The sequence below is a fragment of the Staurois parvus genome, unplaced genomic scaffold (genome assembly GCF_062004578.1).
Source record: "Staurois parvus isolate SC_StPar_1 unplaced genomic scaffold, SC_StPar_1.0 ptg000086l, whole genome shotgun sequence".
In the NCBI taxonomy this organism is placed as follows: Eukaryota; Metazoa; Chordata; class Amphibia; order Anura; family Ranidae; genus Staurois; species Staurois parvus.
In genome coordinates this window covers 10,923,515-10,939,720 of record NW_028317882.1, presented here as the reverse complement: position 1 = coordinate 10,939,720, position 16,206 = coordinate 10,923,515, and the positions used below count along the sequence as shown (strand labels likewise).

General features: G+C 44.1%; 1 protein-coding gene across 8 annotated transcripts in view; it reads left to right on the top strand.

Annotated features, from left to right (window-relative positions):
• MAST3 (microtubule associated serine/threonine kinase 3) overlaps positions 1-16,206 on the top strand; it is a 282,906-nt gene that overhangs the window by 239,094 nt on the left and 27,606 nt on the right. For all 8 annotated transcript variants that reach the window (XM_089670052.1, XM_089670050.1, XM_089670047.1 and 5 more), the window contains 5 exons: positions 935-1,100; positions 6,097-6,198; positions 7,593-7,715; positions 9,846-9,958; positions 10,163-10,314. In XM_089670052.1, coding sequence (XP_089526178.1) covers positions 935-1,100; positions 6,097-6,198; positions 7,593-7,715; positions 9,846-9,958; positions 10,163-10,314 — 656 coding nt within the window. The remainder of the gene's footprint in view (positions 1-934; positions 1,101-6,096; positions 6,199-7,592; positions 7,716-9,845; positions 9,959-10,162; positions 10,315-16,206) is intronic.

The following is a 16,206-nucleotide window of genomic DNA, read 5'->3' as shown; positions in this document are numbered from 1 at the left end:
TTTTGTCTTTCACTTCTATCCACGTCAGCCCCAAGCCATTTCTGGCACCTTTTTGTTTATGGAGACAAACGACATACATTTTACTATTTACACTTTAGATTGACAGAGGAGATCTAGTGCTAGAATTACTGCCTATGATATGATCGTGGCAATACATCACGTGTGGGACAATCGCTGTGTGCGTGTGTGACCAAGGCGTGCATTTGCCTTTACACGCAAGCATGGAGGATCGGGGGGCACTTGAATTTTTTTTTTTACTTTTTTTTTTTTCTTTTTTTTACATGTCACTTTAATTTTTTTTTTTTTTTCTATCCTTTTTATTGCTGTCACAAGGAATGTAAACATCCCGTGACATGACAGGTATTTTTTATGGAGGGATCTTTGGTCTATAGGTCCAATAAGTCCAAATCCCTCTGCTGTACATAAAAGCATTCAAAACAAAACTGTATTTTTAAAAATGCCGCCGAAAGTTTGAGTAAACTGGAAGTGATGTTGGGTCACTGCTTCCAGTTTACAATAAAGGAGAGCCAATCCAGGCCGATGCCAGCCAGTGGAAACGAGAGATCCCAAGAGAGGGGGTGACGTCCACTCCCGCTGCTTGTACAAGCAATCGGAGTGGCTAGTTAGCCACTCCAATTGCTTGTACAAGAGGAGGCTAGAAGGCTCTAAAAACGGCACTGGGTTGATGCCTGCAGCTGCAGGCATCCCTTCAGTATAACCACTCAAAGTCCAGCAACGTACGGGTACATCGCTGGTCCAGAAGTGGCTGTTTTAAGCAGGATGGGTTGTTTTACAAGGTGAGGGTTTACATATACTTATCTTTGACAATGGCATACCAGTATTAGAAAAAAATGTTTACTTTCAGGCTGAATGGTAAAATTGTTACATAACTTATAAAGTTTTTTGTTTTTGCAATTTTGAATATATTCTGTAGGTATGTGGAACCCCTGAATACATAGCACCTGAAGTAATCTTACGGCAGGGTTATGGCAAGCCTGTGGACTGGTGGGCAATGGGCATCATTCTCTATGAGTTTCTGGTGGGCTGTGTGCCATTTTTTGGTGACACTCCAGAGGAGTTGTTTGGACAAGTGATCAGTGGTAAGTTTAATTTATTTTTATGCATGTGATGTAAATGGAAGACCAATGGCCTTTTCTGTACACATATTCAAACAAACTTAATTCTGATGTTTTAAACAGGATACCAATGGTCATCTTGGTAATGGTAATGGAAAAACAGTGTTGTTTTATTACTGTAGTGTTATTGAGATGGTTGATTAGACCTAAATACTTTTTAAACTTGCATAGAAATCCACTCCAAAATATTTTTAAATTATTTATTTTTTTTATTATTTCTCATGGTATGGGGAGATTCGGACAACATGCAATCTTATATGTTACCCTAGATTGGAAATCTATCTTAGTGTTCACCTTGGAATCTGGAGGGTTAAATTGTTCTAACCAAAGAAGCCTGTCAGCTTAAGGGGGGATGGTGGGGTAAATTTTTTTAGGGTTTTAGCAGAAATGGTCTTCTCTAGAAAGGTGGTTATTTAATCATAGGGCAATTCTTATGGTTGGCAAAGGCTATTCTTATCAAAACATTTTGCTAAATATAGGTTCATAAAGATTTTTACAGACCATGCAATGGTGGCACAAAAAGCTTTTCTCACTTTCTCTCTGTGCCATACTTCAGTGAGTGATTAGCTAGGACATCTGAAGTTTCAGATACAAACTTTTGAGTGTGAAGTAGGAGACATTTTTCAGGTGATCATTTGAAGATGGGAAATGCCCTAATAGACATGTCTGCATGACATTGAAGTGTTTTCTGAATTCTTGAGCTTGGTGTCATTATTGTCTAGCTATATTTGGAAACAGAGATAATATATCTATGGTATACAGCATTGCACATGAGACCCCAAAACAAGTAAAATCCAAAACTTAACATCCAGTCAATTAAACTCTGGGGATATTGATCAGGTCAGTTAAGTCGCAAAGGGGGTTGTTAATCCTTTTCAGCTGCTTTGGTGTTAATGAAATTTAACAGGTGCACTAGATGGGCAACAATGAGAATACCCCCAAAACAGGAAAGGTTGTACAGGTAGAGGCCACTGACATTTTTTTTTCCCTACTCTTTTCTGACTGTTTCATTAGTTTTTACATTTGGCTACGGTCAGTGTCACTGCTGGTAGCATGATGCGATACCTGGATCCTACAGAGGTTGCACAGGCAATATGTGCCATTGCCAGAAGGTTTTCTGTGTCTCCCAGCATGGAGGAGATTCCAGGAGACAGGCAGGTACTCTAGGAGAGCTTGACAGGGCCGTAGAAGGTCCTTAACCCATCAGCAGGGACCGGTATCTGCTCCTTTTGTGCAAGGAGGAACAGGATGAGCACTGCTAGAGCCCTACAAAATTACCTCCAGCAGGCCACTGGTGTGAATGTCTCTGACCAAACAATTAGAAACAGACTTCATGAGGGTGGCCTAAGGGCCCGACGTCCACTAGTGGGCCCTGTGCTCACTGCCCGACACCATAGAGCTTGGTTGGCATTTGCCATTGAACACCAGAATTGTCAGGTCCACCACTGGCGCCCTGTGCTTTTCACAGATGAGAGCAGGTTCACCCTGAGCACATGTGACAGACGAGAAAGGGTCTGGAGAAGCCGTGGAGAACGTTATGCTGCCTGTAACTTCGTTCAGCATGACCGTTTTGGTGGCGGGTCGTTGATGGTTTGGGGAGATATATCCATGGAGGGACGGCACAGACCTCTACAGACTAGACAATGGCACCCTGACTGCCATTAGGTATCGGGATGAAATCCTTGGACCCATTGTCAGACCCTACACTGGTGCTGTGGGTCCTGGGTTCCTCTTGGTGCACAACAATGCCCGGCCTCATGTGGTGAGAGTATGCAGGCAGTTCCTGGAGGATGAAGGAATTGATACCATTGAATGGACCCTCACTCGCTTGACCTAAATCCAATAGAATACCTCTGGGATATCATGTTTCTGTCCATCCGATGCCACCAGATTGCACATCAGACTGTCTAGAAGCTCAGTGATGCCCTGGTCCAGATCTGGGAGGAAATACCCCAGGACACCATCCATCTTCTCATTAGGAGCATGCCCCGATGTTGTCAGGAAGCATGTGGGGGCCAAACTACTGAGTACTATTTTGAGTTGCAATGAAATTTCAGAAAAATTGACTAGCCTGCTGTATATTTTTTCACTTTGACTTTCGGGATGTCTGAGTTCAGTCCTCTGTAGGTTGATAATTTTCATTTCCATCAAACGATGGGGCATCCTTATGTTCCTAACACATTACCCAGTCCATATCAGTATAGATATCTAGCATGATATTTTTCCCCATTGAGATCTGATGTGTTTTCAAAGTGTTCCTTTTATTTTTTGGGGCAGTGTATATGTTTTATCTTGAAGATTCTGCCATTTCAACATTTTACTGCAGTGACATATTGCAGATGCTTTTTACATGACATGTTGATTCTTTCTATAGGTATTGTTCCCATGCAGATTTGTTTGGCATTCTCTTATTTCCGATCTTATTACCCGAATGAATAGCACATCTTTTCTGTGTGGGGTTGATCTGGTGTTTTTATTAGCTTTTATTTTGTATTTATTTTATTTGCTTATTGTGTTTTCCTGTATATTCTGTAAGCACTTTTTCAGCTATCTGACATTATAGCTGGTTCTATTCATATTCAGTTTTCCTAGTGCCTTTGCTTTGTATTTATTTGAAATCTTGACTAGTGCATTGTTCATATTATTGTTTAATGTAGCTACTTCTGGAGTGGCTTACATATTTTTGTTGCCAGTTTGGAAGGTTTACTGGGGTGATGCCTGCAGCTGCAGTCATCAACCTGTTTTTCTTTTACATTTTTTTTGTAGTAAAAGCAATCCGAGCCGGTAATTAGCTATTCGATCACTTTTAAAAGTGGCAGGGGAGGGGTCTACCCCCTCCCGCTGTTCTCCGCTCCTTCTCTGAGTGGTCCTATCCCACCAGGGAGCCTGGCACTGAAGCCGGCTTACCATAGAGATGATCGGGGGCAGGACCATGTTTGCACCACAGATGAGGTTTTGTCGCGATTGTTATAGCGAGAGCAATAATTTGAGCACCAGACTTCCTCCTGTGTAGCTCTAAACTGGTAACCTGTAAAGGCTTTTGAAGCGTCGGCTGTGGAGATTTTTAAGTATTGTAGTTGGTTGCCATTCCACAAATGTGTGCAATTTTATTTACTCGCCTCGAGATCATCTTTTTATTTTTTTCTAAATTGGCTATTAAATTGTTTTTGGGCATTCAAAATCAATTTAAGAAAAAAAAAAGGTGCGCAAATACAAATTTACAACTCCCACCATTTTATTCTTTAGGACGTCTAAAGTATTCATAACCCTTGAAATTTTTCACATTTTTGTCTTGTTACAACCAAAAATGTAAATGTATTTTATTGGGAATTTGTGATAAACCAACACAAAGTGGCACATAATTGTGAAGTGGAAGGAAAATGATAAATGCTTTTCAAAATGTTTTACAAATAATCGGAAAAGTGTGGTGTGCATTTGTGTTCAGCCCCCTTTACTCTGATACCCCTAACTAAAATCTAGTGGAACCAATTGCCTTCAGAAGTCACCTAATTAGTAAATGGTCTACCTGTGTGTAATTTATTCTCATTATAAATACAGCTGTTCTATGAAGCCCTCAGAGGTTTGTTAGAGAACATTAGTGAACAAACCGCATCATGAAGGCCAAGGAACACACCAGGCAGGTCAGGGGTAAAGTTGTGGAGATGGTTAAGGCTGGGTTAGGTTATAAAAAAAAAAAAAAAAAAAAAAATGCAAGCTTTGAACATCTCACGGAGCACTGTTCAATCCATCATCCGAAAATGTAAAGAGTATGGCACAACTGCAAACCTACCAAGACATGGCCGTCCACCTAAACTGACAGGCCAGGCAAGGAGAGCATTAATCCGAGAAGCAGCCAAGAGGCCCATTGTATCTCTGGAGCTGCAGAGATCCATAGCTCAGGTGGAAGAATCTGTCCACAGGACAACTATTAGTCGTGTACTCCACAAATCTGACCTTTATAGAGGAGTGGCAAGAAGAAAGCCATTGTTGAAAGAAAGCCGCAAGAAGTCCCGTTTGCAGTTTGCGAGAAGCCATGTGGGGGACACAGGAAACATGTGGAAGAAGGTGCTCTAGTCACATGAGATCCAAATTGAACTTTAGCCTAAAAGCAAAACTCTACGTGTGGTGGAAAACTAACACCGCACATCACCCTGAACACACTATTCCTACCGTGAAACATGGTGGTGGCAGCATCATGTTGTGGGGATTCTTTTCTTTCGCAGGGACTGGGAAGCGAATAGAGGTGATAGGAAGATGGATGGGGCCAAATACAGGGCAATCTTAGAAGAAAACCTGTTAGTTTGCAAAAGACTTGAGACTGGGGCGGAGGTTCACCTTCCAGCAGGAAAACGACCCTAAACAATACAGCCAGAGCTACAATGGAATGGTTAGATCAAAGCATATTCACGTGTTTGAATGGCCAAGTCAAAGTCCAGACTTTATTCCAATTGATAATCTGTGGCAAGACTTAAAAATTGCTGTTCACAGACGCTCTCCATCCAATCTGACAGATGGCTTGAGCCATTTTCCAAAGAAGAATGGGCAAAAATGTCACTAGATGTGTAAAGCTGGTAAAGACATCCCCAAAAAGACTTGCAGCTGTAATTGCAGCGAAAGGTGAGTCTACAAAGTATTGACTCATGGGGGCTGATTACAAATGCACGCCACACTTTTTCACATATTTATTTGTAAAAAAAATTTGAAAACCATTTATCATTTTCCTTCCACTTTACAATTTTATGTGCCACTTTGCGTTGGTCTACCGCTTAAAATCCCAATAAAGGGTATGAAGTGGGTCTGTGTTTTGGGGTTCTAAGTAATTTTCTATCAAACAATACTGATTTTTAAATGTAAACAAACTGTCAGGATGGGGCCTGGTCTTAAAGTGGTTAGCATTACATTAGAAGTGTACTTAGAACTTATAATAAAAGCAAGATGGCATTTTGTTTTATTTTTCCAGATGACATTGTTTGGCCAGGAGGGGAAGAAGCTCTTCCAGCTGACTCTCAGGACCTCATCACACGACTGTTGCGGCAGAATCCATTGGAGCGCCTAGGAACAGGTATCAAGTAGCTGTGTATTTATTCTAGCTGTATGAGTTGATGTCATTGTTAGTATTTATGCAGACAACCTCATCATATACAGGGTTGCCAAGTGTTCTTAAAATCACGGACAGTTTGAAACACTACAACATTTTTACAGCTATCCATGAATGTCAATGAGAGAAGTGTCCGCAAGTATGCCAACTTCCTTCTATCACTGACAGTAGAAGTAGCAGGAAGGAATCAGTATGAAACTGTATTGGAACGGTTGGCCAGCATGATTAGGAGGAAGAATCTGATGGGTTAACTAAAGCTACAGCAGATACGCCTCCTGCTGCCTACTGAGCCAATGGGATTTGCTGTAATCTGCCCCCTTCCCAAGCCCCCAAGCAGAAAACTTTAAACGAGCTTCAACATGCTTTTTCTTCAGCAATGGAGTCTTGCGTGGTGAGCGTGCATACTGGCAATGGTGGTTGAGTGCATTACTTATTGTTTTCTTTGAAACAATTGTACCTGCTAATTCCAAGTCTGTCTGAAGCTCTCCACAAGTGGTTCTTGACTTTTGGACATCTCTTCTGATAATTCTTTTCACTTGCGAGGAGCACCTGGTTGTGGCTGCTTTATGGTGAAATTATGTTCTTTTCACTTTCGGATTATGGCCCCAACACTGGAACATTCAGAAATTTAGAAATCCTTCTGTAATCATTGCCATCAGTATGTTTTGCAACAATAAGGTTGTGAAGGTCTTGGGAGAACTCATTGCTTTTACCCATCATGAGCGGTTTCTTGTGTGGCACCTTGGTAATGAGACACCTTTCTATAGGCCATCAGTTGACTGAACCAGCTGATCTTAATTTTGCACTGACGGGGCAGGATTGCTTTCTAATTACTGATAGATTTCAGCTGGTGCCTTGGCTTTCCATGCCTTTTTGCACCTCCCTTTCTTCATGTGTAGAGTACTTTTTTTTTTTTTTTCTCCCCGTGTCATTTTATTTTATTACACATAACTTAATTTCTGAACTTTATCTGTTGTGGTTTTTTTGTATGTATGGATTGCATGGGTCGTTGCTGACGTGGTGAAAATTTCATGTCAATAGCACCTTTAGAAATATATTTTACCTAGACAAATGGTGATGTATTCAATACTTATTTTACACGCTGTATGTGTGTGTGTGTGTGTATAGTGTGTGTGTGTGTGTGTGTGTGTGTATATATGTGTATATATGTATGTGTATATATATATGTATGTGTATATATATATATATATATATATATATATATATATATATATATATATATATATTTGTGTGTATATATATATGTGTGTGTGTGTGTATATATATATGTATGTATATGTGTTATTTATTTTTTTAATGGTAGATTATAATTTGTTTTGATGTTTTTATATTACCAGGTGGAGCACAAGAAGTAAAGCATCACCTTTTCTTCCATTCCTTGGACTGGAATGGGCTTTTGAGGCAAAAGGCTGAGTTTGTTCCACAGTTAGATGCTGAAGATGATACCAGCTATTTTGACAGTAAGAATACACTGAGGGTTTGTTAATATGTACAATGTGCATATAGCAGTTGGCATGTTTAGTAGTAATTTCTGTCATTATTATTATACAGGATTTATATAGCGCCAACAGTTTGCACAGCGCTTTACAATATAAGGGAGACAGTACAATTACAATACATTTAAGTACAGAAGAAATGTGAGGGCCCTGCTCATGGAGCTTACAATCTAAAGGAAGGGGGAGATGATACAAAAGGTGATAGCTGCGGGGGATGATCTGGTGGAGGTGATTCAAGTACAGTTCTTAGGTGGAGGTGGGGTCATCATTCCTAGATGACTCGGATTTCTCTCCTGCATGAAAAAAAAGGCAAAAATAATTGAAATTCATTGGTCACTTTTAAATGAACATACTCCTGTTAATGTACTTTGGAATGCTTATTGTTAACTTTTTAACTATTAAAATGTATGGTGTCCTAGACGTTAAACTCTTTTAGGTGTTTACAAATAACAGTTTTTGGTGTCTTTGGCTGGCTTTGGAAAAATAGTAAGTGGGAAGTAGGCCATTTTAAGTTGGTCTACAGTCATATTTAAATTTTAGGCTCCGGAGTCAAATAAAAATTGTTTTTTTTTTCTAGAAATATTCTTAGATCATCTTACATGCACTTATGCTTTACATCTACCAACAGTTTTAGATTTTCTGGTCAAAGTTAGGGCTGGTAAATGGTAACCCTGCAAGAAATTTGGCAACTGAAGTCTAGCAAGGAATCTCATGCAACATATTTTGATGCTTATCTGTAAATTTGGAGTATGTGGTTTTTTTTTGTTTTTTTTTTTTCTGTTAGTTTGGTATGCCATAGCACTCTAGCGAGGATAACTCGTTTTCATGTCCTATGGTAGTAGAAACACCTTATTAAAGCAGTTGTTACACAGCACTAGATGGAGGGAGAGGAGTGTTTGCATTGTCTGTTTTCTGTGCAGCCTGGCTCTTCTACCTTTTTGTTCAGAGACAACATGACACAGGTGTCTTGTACACACATTACATAGAGGTGAGGGGAAAGGAGATGACTGTAATGTGTGTGCAGCCTTCATTCTCTACCTTCCATTCAGTGACAGCACACACAATATTTTTACACAATCTACACAGTCCTGAGGGGAGAGGAGGTGACGTATTGTATGAGCTTTGCAGCCTGAATCCTGTACCCCACAGGTGTCAAACTGGCGGCCCTCCAGCTGTTGAAAAACTACAAGCCCCATGAGGCATTGCAAGATTGACCGTTACAAGCATAACTCCCAAAGGCAGAGGTATGATGGGACTTGTAGTTTTGCAACAGCTGGAGGGCCTCCAGTTTGACCCCCCTGCTCTACCCTCTTCTGTGATAACCGTGCACAGAAGGGCTTGTAAACAGACTGGGAGAGGTAAGCCTTGCCATACAGTGGGGAAGTTCTGTCAGTATAATGCATGGAAAGATGTTTTGCTTCTCTTGATCTATAAATAATAGGGTTGAGAACATTGAGTAACGTGTGCTGATTGCATTTTTTTTTTTTTTAAATGATGCTCGCTGTGTGTGTGTCAGGGAAGACAGGGGAAATGTCTGCTCCCTTGCTGTTGCCTACACACATGCCCACATACCCAAGAGCCAGCTTACATACACAATCTGTAGGGCACATACCTCTAAATCCAGGGAGGGACAAGGTAAGGCTTGCCATACATAAGTAACTTTTTTGTTCAGCCAGAGGGCCTCCATTTACAAAAACAAAGTGGATGGAGGAATACCTTTCTGTCCAACATGTACCTTCGACAGAAGTCGACTAAAAAAAAACCTGTTCTAAAAAGTCGACTAAAAAAAAAGCCTCTTCAGGAAGGCCCTTGACACAGCAGCTGACACCAGTATCTTGTCTTTTCTTAACACCACAACTGCTCCTCATTCTCACTACAAGACACCCCCCCACCCACTTACAAACACACAACTACCTCTCACCACCAAACCAGAACCCCACTACCTATTTCTCCTGTCTCTTCTCCCATCACCACCAAGTGAACCTTCATTTTTATGTTAACATTCTCTACTTCTTTAGGAAATCAACTGCATTGTCTCTGTACATGGTACCTACATGTTTTTTTTCTAATTAAATTCTCTTGCACTACATTCAGCACGCTCTGAACGTTATCATCATCTGGCCTCTGAAGAAGATGAGGAAACAAATGATGAAGAGCCCTCTGTGGAAATTAGGCAATTTTCCTCGTGCTCTCATCGATTCAGCAAGGTAATTATAACAGTAATGGCCCTCATTATACAAATGTCCCCTTATAAAAATATGATACAGTCGCTTGTGATGACTGTAGTGTAGTAGTGCCATAGTAGCATGGGTAAAGGTGGGAGAAGAGAGCGCAATGAGTATAGGTAGAATTGTTAGCTGGATTGGGGCAATAGCTACTTTGTTTTACAATCTTAATTCTTAACTTTGTAGGTTTATAGCAGCTCAGAGCATCTTGCTGCACAACTCAGTCTCAGCTTCTCGTCAACTGAAAGAAGCCATAGTGATGAAAAGGAAGAACGAGGAGAAAAATGGGACAGAGTCATGTCAAGAGAAGATGAAAATCAAATGCACACTGAGACCAGGTAAATTTTTTACCAGAAATCTAAAATTCCTGCCTTCGCCTTTTGTGTTTTTCACTTGCATAGGACGTGTACATAGATCATGTAGTTTTATGGTGTCTTTTTTGCCCTGTACGCACATTTCTCCTCTGTCAACAGTTTAAATTTGTGTTGAAACATGAGGCATGCGGTATTGCACTGCATAGAGTAATGGTTTGCCTCTGTTTGTAGTATGAAACCTGACACTTCCCGTGAAGAAATATATCTCACACTCCATGGGATCCGAAGGGTTCATAGCCATTTGTACTAGAAAAGGAGAGGTTTCAAGGTTTCTATTCAAACCTGTTCTCCGCCCCCAAAGCAAAATGGGCATCTTCTCACTACTGAATCTAAAGGTCTTTAACACCTTCCTCTGGGTACAAAAAATTCTGTATGAAAATTTCCTGTGGTGGTTTTTTTTTTTTTTTTTTTTTGCCTGAGAATTTCCTGCTTCTGTGGACACCAAGGATGCCCCTTTTTGTGTGTCCCAATCTACCCGCGCATCAGTGCTACCTGCCAAGGGTCTGCCAACACATCCACAGCGCATCTTATGTGCTACTTGCCTTCCACTGCTTGTGTGTGTGTGTACAGTATGTGTATAATATATATATAAATATAGTTGGGAAATAATTATTTGATCCACTGCAGATTTTGTAAGTTTGCCTACTTACAAAGAAATGAAGGGTCTATAAGTTTTATGATGGGTGTATTTAAAATGATAGAGACAGAATATCAACCAAAAACACATGATAAAGATGATGTTACTGATTTTCAGTTCAGTGAGTAAAATAAGTATTTGATCCCCAAGCAAAACATGACTTAGTACTTGGTGGAGAAACCCTTGTTTGCAAGCAGAGGTGTAAGACGTTTCTTGTAGTTTACCAGGTTTGCACACATTTTGGGATTTTGGTCCACTCTTCACAGATCTTTTCTAAATTCTTAAGGTTCTTTGCTGTCGCTTGGCAACTTGAAGTTTCAGCTCCTTCCATAAATTTTCTATAGGATTAAGGTCTGGAGACTGGGTATGCCACTACATGACCTTAATGTGCTTCTTCTTTAGCCACTCCTTTGTTGCCTTGGCAGGATGTTTTAAGTCATTGTCATGCTGGAAGACCCATTCACGAACCATTTTCAGTGTTCTGACTGAGGGAAGAAGGTTCTCTTCAAAGATTTTAGAATACATTGCCCCGTCCATTGACCCCTCAATGCGGCAAAGTCGGCCTGTACCTTTAGCAGAGAAATGGCCCCAAAGTATAATGCTTCCTCCTCTGTGCTTGACTGTAGGGATGATGTTCTTCGGGTCATAGTCAACATTTTTCTTCCCCCAAAGAAGGCGAGTCGAGTTAATGCCAAAGAGCTCAACTTTGGTCTCATCCCCCGTCGACCCACGTGCCACCACTACCAGACCCACACGCTCCTGCACCTCCCATTCCCATGCCACCCTCCTCACCCTTCTCCTATCCGCTGGGGACATCTCCCCGAACCCTGGCCCCTCACCACCTCACCCCCCCTCCAGGAACCCCCCTGCTCCCGCCAGCCGCCGCAACCCCCTCAACCTCATACCTGTGCACCTCCTCCCCGCATCCATCCCCCCTCTCTCGGTTGCACTTCTGAACGCCCGTTCGGTCTGCAACAAACTAACTGCCATCCATGACCTCTTTATCTCCAGCTCCCTCAACCTCCTAGCCATCACCGAAACCTGGGTACAGGCCACTGACTCTACCTCCCCTGCGGCACTCTCCCATGGAGGTCTCGTCTGGTCCCATTCACCAAGACTGAGCGGTCACAAAGGTGGTGGTGTTGGCCTGCTCCTATCACCGCTGAGCACCTTCCAGGTCCTCCCTAACCCCCCCTCCCTAACCTTCTCCTCCTTCGAGGCTCACTGCATCCGGCTTTTCTCACCCACCCCCCTAAGGATTGCAGTGATCTACAGGCCCCCCGGATCCATAGCCCGCTTCCTGGATGACTTCGCCGCCTGGCTTCCCTTCTTCCTCTCCTCTGAGCTACTGACCATCATCCTCGGGGACTTCAACATCCCCATCAACGACAACACCCCAGCTACCTCCCAACTCCTCCACCTAACCTCCTCCTTCGCGCTCACACAATACACTCAATCCTCCACCCACATCAATGGGAACACCCTGGACCTCGTCTTCTCCCACCTCTGTACCCTTAACCACTTCACTAACACCCCCTTCCCTCTCTCCGACCACCACCTCCTTACGTTCTCCACCTCCCCTTCCCCTAACTCCCCCCCCCCAGTGCGCCAAACCATCACCAGCCGCAACCTCCGCAACCTGCACCCGGCCCCCCTCCACTCGGCTGCCGACCGCTTACACGACAGCATCCTTCCACTGTCATGTCCTGACCTAGCCACCACTGCGTACGACTCACTATCAGCTACCCTAGACTCTCTGGCACCCCTAACCACACGCAACATCAAACCCAGACCGCTCCAACCATGGCAGAACGACCATACTAAATGCCTCAAACGTCAGTCGTGCGTTGGAGAGACTATGGCGCAAAACCAGGTCCCCTCATCCATTCTCCCTCTACAAATCTGCCTTCCTCACCTACACCTCCTCCCTCCACGCCGCCAAGCAGGCCTACTTCATTAACCTGATCAGCACCCTCTCCACCTGCCCTCGCCGACTCTTCTCCACCTTCAACTCCCTGCTCTCTCCCCCCCCTCCTCCACTCAGTACCTCACTTACCGCCCACGAGATTGCCACTCATCTCCACAACAAGATTGACGCAATCCGCAAGGACATAGTCAACTTGCAATCTACCTCTCCATCTGGCCTCCCCCCTTCCATCACCCCCTCATCTCTCCCCTCCTCTGACCTCGCAACGGCACTGCCCCCCACCACACCCAAGGCCCTGCCTACCGTAACCCCCCCATCACTGCACTCCTTCAGCCCTACTACCACTGAGGAAGTCACCAGAGTCTTCTCAGAAGCCCGCCTCACTACCTGCCCCCTGGACCCTATCCCCTCTCAACTCCTCCGGTCACCCCCCTCTTCCCTCATCCGCTCCCTTACCCACATCTTCAATTTCTCCCTCTCTACTGGCGTCTTCCCCTCCCCCCTAAAACATGCGCACATCACCCCCATACTCAAAAAGCCCTCCCTGGACCCCACTGACCTCAACAACCTCAGACCAATTTCCCTGCTGCCACTCACTTCCAAGCTCCTTGAGCGCTTGGTCTACGATCGCCTAAGCGCCCACCTAACTGACAGCAACCTCCTTGACCCACTACAGTCCGGCTTCCGTCCCCTACACTCCACCGAAACTGCCCTCCTCAAAATCACCAACGATCTACTAACCGCCAAAGCCAAAGGCGACTACTCTGTCCTCCTTCTCCTAGACCTCTCCGCGGCCTTTGACACAGTCGACCACCCCCTCCTCCTTAATAAACTACTCTCCCTTGGCATCAGAGACACCGTTCTCTCCTGGTTCTCGTCCTATCTATCCCAACGCTCCTTCAGCGTTTCCTACAACGGTGCCACCACCCCTTCCCTCCCCCTCTCTGTTGGGGTCCCCCAGGGCTCTGTCCTTGGACCCCTTCTCTTCTCCATCTACACCTCCTCCCTTGGCAAACTCATACACTCCCACGGCTTCAATTACCACCTCTACGCTGATGATACTCAAATCTACCTATCCACCCCTCACCTCACCCCCACATTCTCCGCCCGCATCACTCACCTCCTAAACGACATCTCTGACTGGATGTCGCTCCATTTCCTCAAGCTCAACCTCTCCAAAACCGAGCTTCTCGTCTTTCCCCCTTCCCGCGCCCCCCCCCCATCCTTTCCATCACTACCAACAACACCACCATCAATCCCGCCCAGCAAGCCAAGGTCCTTGGCGTCATTCTGGACTCAACCTTTCCTTTCAACCTCATGTCAAATCACTTACAAACACATGCAGGCTCCACCTCCGGAACATCGCCAAGATACGCTCCTTCCTTACCCCAGACACCACTAAACTACTCGTACACTCCCTGATTATCTCATGCCTTGACTACTGCAACTCCCTCCTCACCGGCCTACCCCAGTGCAAACTCTCCCCGCTTCAGACCATCCTGACCTCAGCGGCCAGACTCATCCACCTCACCAGCCGCTCCACCTCTGCCACCCCCCTCTGCCTCTCCCTCCACTGGCTCCCCATTGCCCAACGCATCAAATTCAAACTTCTCACTCTGACCTATAAGGCCATTCACAACACTGCCCCTAACTACCTCACCGACCTGATTCCCAGGTACCACCCTACCTGTACCCTTCGCTCTTCACAGGACCTCCTTCTATCTTGCTCCCTGGTCTCCTCCTCCCACGCACGACTGCAAGACTTCTCCAGGTCCTCCCCCATCCTCTGGAACTCACTACCCCAATCCATCAGACTGTCACCTTCCCTCCTCACCTTCAGGCGCTCCCTGAAAACCCACCTCTTCCGGGAAGCCTACCCCACCCTCACCTAACAGCCGCTGCCCTTCCCTCCTCCTACCACTCCATCCCCGCAGCCATTTCCTCCTGTACCTCTACCCCCTCCCTCCTAGATTGTAAGCTCGAAAGAGTAGGGCCCTCTTACCCCTTGTGTGCTGTTTGTTACTGTACTGTTTCATGTATTGTCCCCCCCTCTATTGTACAGCGCTGAGCAAACCCTTTGGCGCTATATAAACTCGATAAAATAAATCTGACCACAGCACTTTCTCCCAATCCTCCTAAATCATTTAGTTGTTCATTGGCAAACATCAGATGGGCCTGTACATGTGCCTTCTTGAGGAGTGAGACCTTGCGGGCGCTACTGGATTTCAATCCATGGCAGTGTATTGTGTTACCAGTGGTTATTTTGGTGACAGTGGTCCCAACTGGCTTGAGATCATTCACAAGTTCCTCCCATGTAGTTCTAGACTGATCCATCACTTTTCTCATGATCATCCTTACACCATGACGCGAAATCTTGCATGGAGCTCCAGACCCAGGGTGATTGATGGTTATTTTGTATTTCTTCCATTTGTTAATAATCGCGCCTACAGTTGTCTCCATCTCGCCAAACTTCTTGCTGATGGTCTTGTAGCCCATTCCAGCCTTGTTCAGGTCTACACTCTTGTCCCTGAAATACACATAACAAATTTTCGTTAGGAGCACCTTCTTAAATTTACAGAACTAATAGCCAGTCTGTGGGAGCCAGAATTATTGTTGGTTGGTAGGGGAACAAATACTTATTTTACTCACTGAACTGCAACTCATTTGATAACATATTATGTTGTGTGATTTCTCTGGATATTTGGTCGATATTCTGTCTCTATCATTTAAAATACACCTATGATAAAAATTATAAACCCTTAATTTCTTTAAGTGGGCAAACTTAAAAAAAAAAAAAAAAAAAAAGTGTGTGTGTGTGTGTAATACTCACACACACACTATATTGCCAAAACATTTGGGACACCTGCCTTTTACATGCACATGACCTTAAATGGCATCTTAGTCCGTAGGGCTCAATATTGAGTTGGTGAACCCTTTGCAGCTATCCCAGTTTCAGCTCTTCTGGGAAAGCTGTCCACAAGATTTAGGAGTGTGTCTATGGGAATGTGCCAGAATGTGTCTATGGGAATGTGCATTTCTGAGGTCAGGCACTGATGTCGGACAAGGTGGCCTGGTTCGCAGTCTGCTCTAATTCATCCGAAAGGTGTTATATCGGGTTGAGGTGCAGGCCAGTCAAGTTCCTCCACCTCAAACTCTTTCATCCATGTCTTTATGGACTTTGCTTTGCGCACTGGTGCGCAGTCATGTTGGAACAGGAAGGAGCCATCCCCAAATTGTTTCCACATGAAATTGTCCAAAATGTCTTGGCATGCTGGCGCCTTAAGAGTTCCCA